The following is a 3206-nucleotide window of genomic DNA, read 5'->3' as shown; positions in this document are numbered from 1 at the left end:
TAATTGTAGAAATAAATAATAAAACATTTTCATATGAACCCAACAAAATTTTAAAAGAATTAAAATTAAGTAAAAGTTGTACCATTAATAATAATTGCAAATTTATATTCAACAATATAACGAGTATCGAAGAAATTGACGATGATACAATTATAATCAAAAATGCCAAGAATACAAAAATATATCAAAATTGCGATAAAAGTATTCGAGTAGAGGTTTATTAGAGACTAAACTTATGCATAAGAATATTCGCTGCAGCGCAGGCAGCGAGAAAAAGAACGTAAAGCAGAAATGAAAGAATGTCCGTTACAATTCACAGATCGGATCATTCTAGAATAATATGAAAGAGATATGTCTATCTAACTACTGCGGTGGTTATATACATATTTTAACACTCCTTCTCAACGCGAAGTCTATCTTGTACAAAAATTATTTTAATCCCAACATTTCTGTAAACTTTACATGTTTGACCTTACATAAGTTCTTTGTTAATATATCTGAGGTCATACTATCTGTGGGAATGTATTTGATATCTATTACATTTTCTTTATACATTTCCCTTACAAAATGATATTTTATTTCAATATGCTTGCTACGTGAATGAAATTTAGCATCTTTAGCAAGACATTGTGCGCTCTGGTTGTCACTATAAATTATCAGCTTCGCCATCGGCCCGAATCCCATCTCGTTGATCAGCTTTCTGATGTATATCGCTTCTTTGGCTGCTGTAGAAAGTGCTACGTACTCGGCCTCCGTGCTACTGAGGGCAACCAGATTTTGCTTCTTTGATTCCCATGACACCGCCGCTCCAGCAATAAGGAATGACCAACCATTGAACGACTTCCGATCGTTGCAATCGCCAGCCCAGTCCGCATCAACAAAACAGTGGATAGGAACACCAGTTTTGCTATAATGGAGTCTCACATCTGAGGTACCTCTTAGATATCTCAATACCCTCTTGGCTGCAACCTCATGTTCCTTGTGCGGATCTGAATTTCTCTGCGCCAATTTAGCCACAGAGTGTATTATATCTGGCCGTGTAGTCAACGCCAAATACAATAACGAACCAATGAGTGATTGATAGCGTGTCTTGTCCACCTGACCGCAATCATCGCTATCGCACTTCGTCTGGAACCCAACCTCTAGAGGAGTCGCGTTCGGCTTGCAGTCCTGCATACCATATTCATGCAACAAGCCTTCGATGTACTGCTTGTGGCCTATGGAGACATTGCCAGTCTTGCCATCTCGCTCGATTTCCATCCCCAAAAAATGATGGAGTTCACCGCCGTCGACCACATCAAATTCGTTTGATATGAGCTGCTTTATGTAGGCCACGTCGTTTTTTTTGGTACATGCAAGTATAAAATCGTCAACATATACACCAATAATAGTTCGCTTGCACACGGAACGAAACCAATCTTCAAAAGAACGCTATCCAACTTTTTGGTTCCACTCACGCCCACTCTGTTTCAAGCCGTACAACGATTTATGTAGCTTGAGTACACGCTTGGGATGATCAGTATCGACAAAACCTTCAGGCTGTCGCATATAAACGTCATCTTGTAGCTCACTATTGAGGTATGCTGCAGAGACATCCATCTGGTGCAAGTGCATCTCGTGCTCCACCGCCAACGCAATCACCAGTCTGATTGAGGAATAACGTGCAACCGGGGAAAAGGTTTCCTTGTAGTTAATTCCATATTGTTGACCACACCCTTTTGCGACCAATCTTGCCTTGAAGCGCTGAACTTTGCCACTCTCATCTCGTTTGGTGGTAAAAACCCAAATGGGTTGTAAATACAACCGATAACCTTTTTGTTTGCAGGAAGATCAACCAAACTCCATGTCCTAATGTTTTCTAGGTTGTCATACTCCTTCTGCATTGCTGATTTCCAGTTTTCCGACTGCTTTGACTTAAATGCCTCATTTATACAGGTAGGAACAATGACGTCTTTCGCATCTAGTACATTCAGCATATTGTACTCTCTTCGTGTACGAAGAGCACGCCAAGTGCGAACAATCTTTGGTCTCCCTGGCCCTCTTCGGGTATATGGTTGCTCCTCCTCAGCATTTTCTTCGTCACCACTTTGCTCATCAAGAATTGGAATTTGCTGCTCCACAGATTTTTCTTGGATTTCATCATTATGCTCGCAATCAAGTTTTTCACTTGGCTGAAAGATTACCACATCTGACTCACATGATGATTCTCGACCGTGCTCCAACTCTTTCATGAACTTGTGCTCCAAAAACACGACATCTCGGGATACTACTACGGTCCTTTTGACAGGGTTGTAAAGACGATAAGCCTTGGCAGTCTCGGAAATATGCTGCTTCCCTTTCGCTGAAAACTTGTTCTTATGAGTTTTATCTAAAACAATAGCTTTCATACCAAATACTTTAAGATGAGATACGCTTGGCTTTTTCCCATACCAAACCTCGTATGGAGTATTGTCAGGCAAAGTTGCAGTTTCTGCTCTGTTCCGTAAATATGCAGCCGTCATTATCGCCTCTCCCCAAAAAAATTCGCCAACTCCAGCATGCACTATCATGCTTCGCGCCATCTCCACCAAGGTTCTATTTGCGCGCTCCGCCACACCATTTTGTTGTGGAGTGTGGGGAACAGTGAGTTGTCTTTTTATTCCATGACTCGATAAGAACTGTTCAAATACATCGCTCAGGTACTCGCGACCGTTGTCGCTTCGTATGGCTTTTATACGCTTACCCGTCTGATTTTCTGCTAGAATTTTGAAATCTTGGAATTTCTGGAAAATATCGCTCTTATTCTTTAACATGTATACCGATACATAACGCGATTTATCGTCTATGAAAGTTGCAACATAGCGCGCACCACCTTGTGACGCTGTACGCATAGGTCCACAAATGTCTGTATGAATCAAGCCCAACAATTCCTTTGAGCGACTTTCCGAAAACTTCGGAAACTTCTTAACGCAAATTTTACTTTTTGCACACGTTTCACATACAAGGTCATTTGTACTACACACTCTAGCATTGAGACCATAGACCATATCCTGCTTAATCATTTTGTTCAAACTATCGAAATTTAAATGTCCGAATCGATCATGCCATTTCACCAGCTGATTTACATTTGCTTCTGCAGCAAAAACTGTTTTTGTTTTACTTTCAAACAAAAACAAACCGTTGTGTTTCTCTGCGATCATTAAATCACGATTGTTCCTGTCTTTAAC

The 3206-nt window shown here is 40.6% G+C and overlaps 1 protein-coding gene across 1 annotated transcript; it reads right to left on the bottom strand.

Moving 5' to 3' along the window:
* Nucleotides 1-745: 745 nt before the first annotated feature.
* On the bottom strand, nt 746-1260 carry LOC137586387 (uncharacterized; the record flags this gene model as incomplete). The annotated part of the gene is made up of 1 exon (XM_068302400.1): nt 746-1260. A coding segment is annotated over exon 1 (515 nt), but the record flags the coding sequence as incomplete, so codon positions are not given.
* Nucleotides 1261-3206: the final 1946 nt, after the last annotated feature.

This window comes from Drosophila tropicalis, unplaced genomic scaffold (genome assembly GCF_018151085.1).
Source record: "Drosophila tropicalis isolate 14030-0801.00 unplaced genomic scaffold, ASM1815108v1 contig_992, whole genome shotgun sequence".
In the NCBI taxonomy this organism is placed as follows: Eukaryota; Metazoa; Arthropoda; class Insecta; order Diptera; family Drosophilidae; genus Drosophila; species Drosophila tropicalis.
The sequence above is the reverse complement of the archived record's forward strand: the minus strand, read 5'-3'. Positions and strand labels throughout refer to the sequence as shown.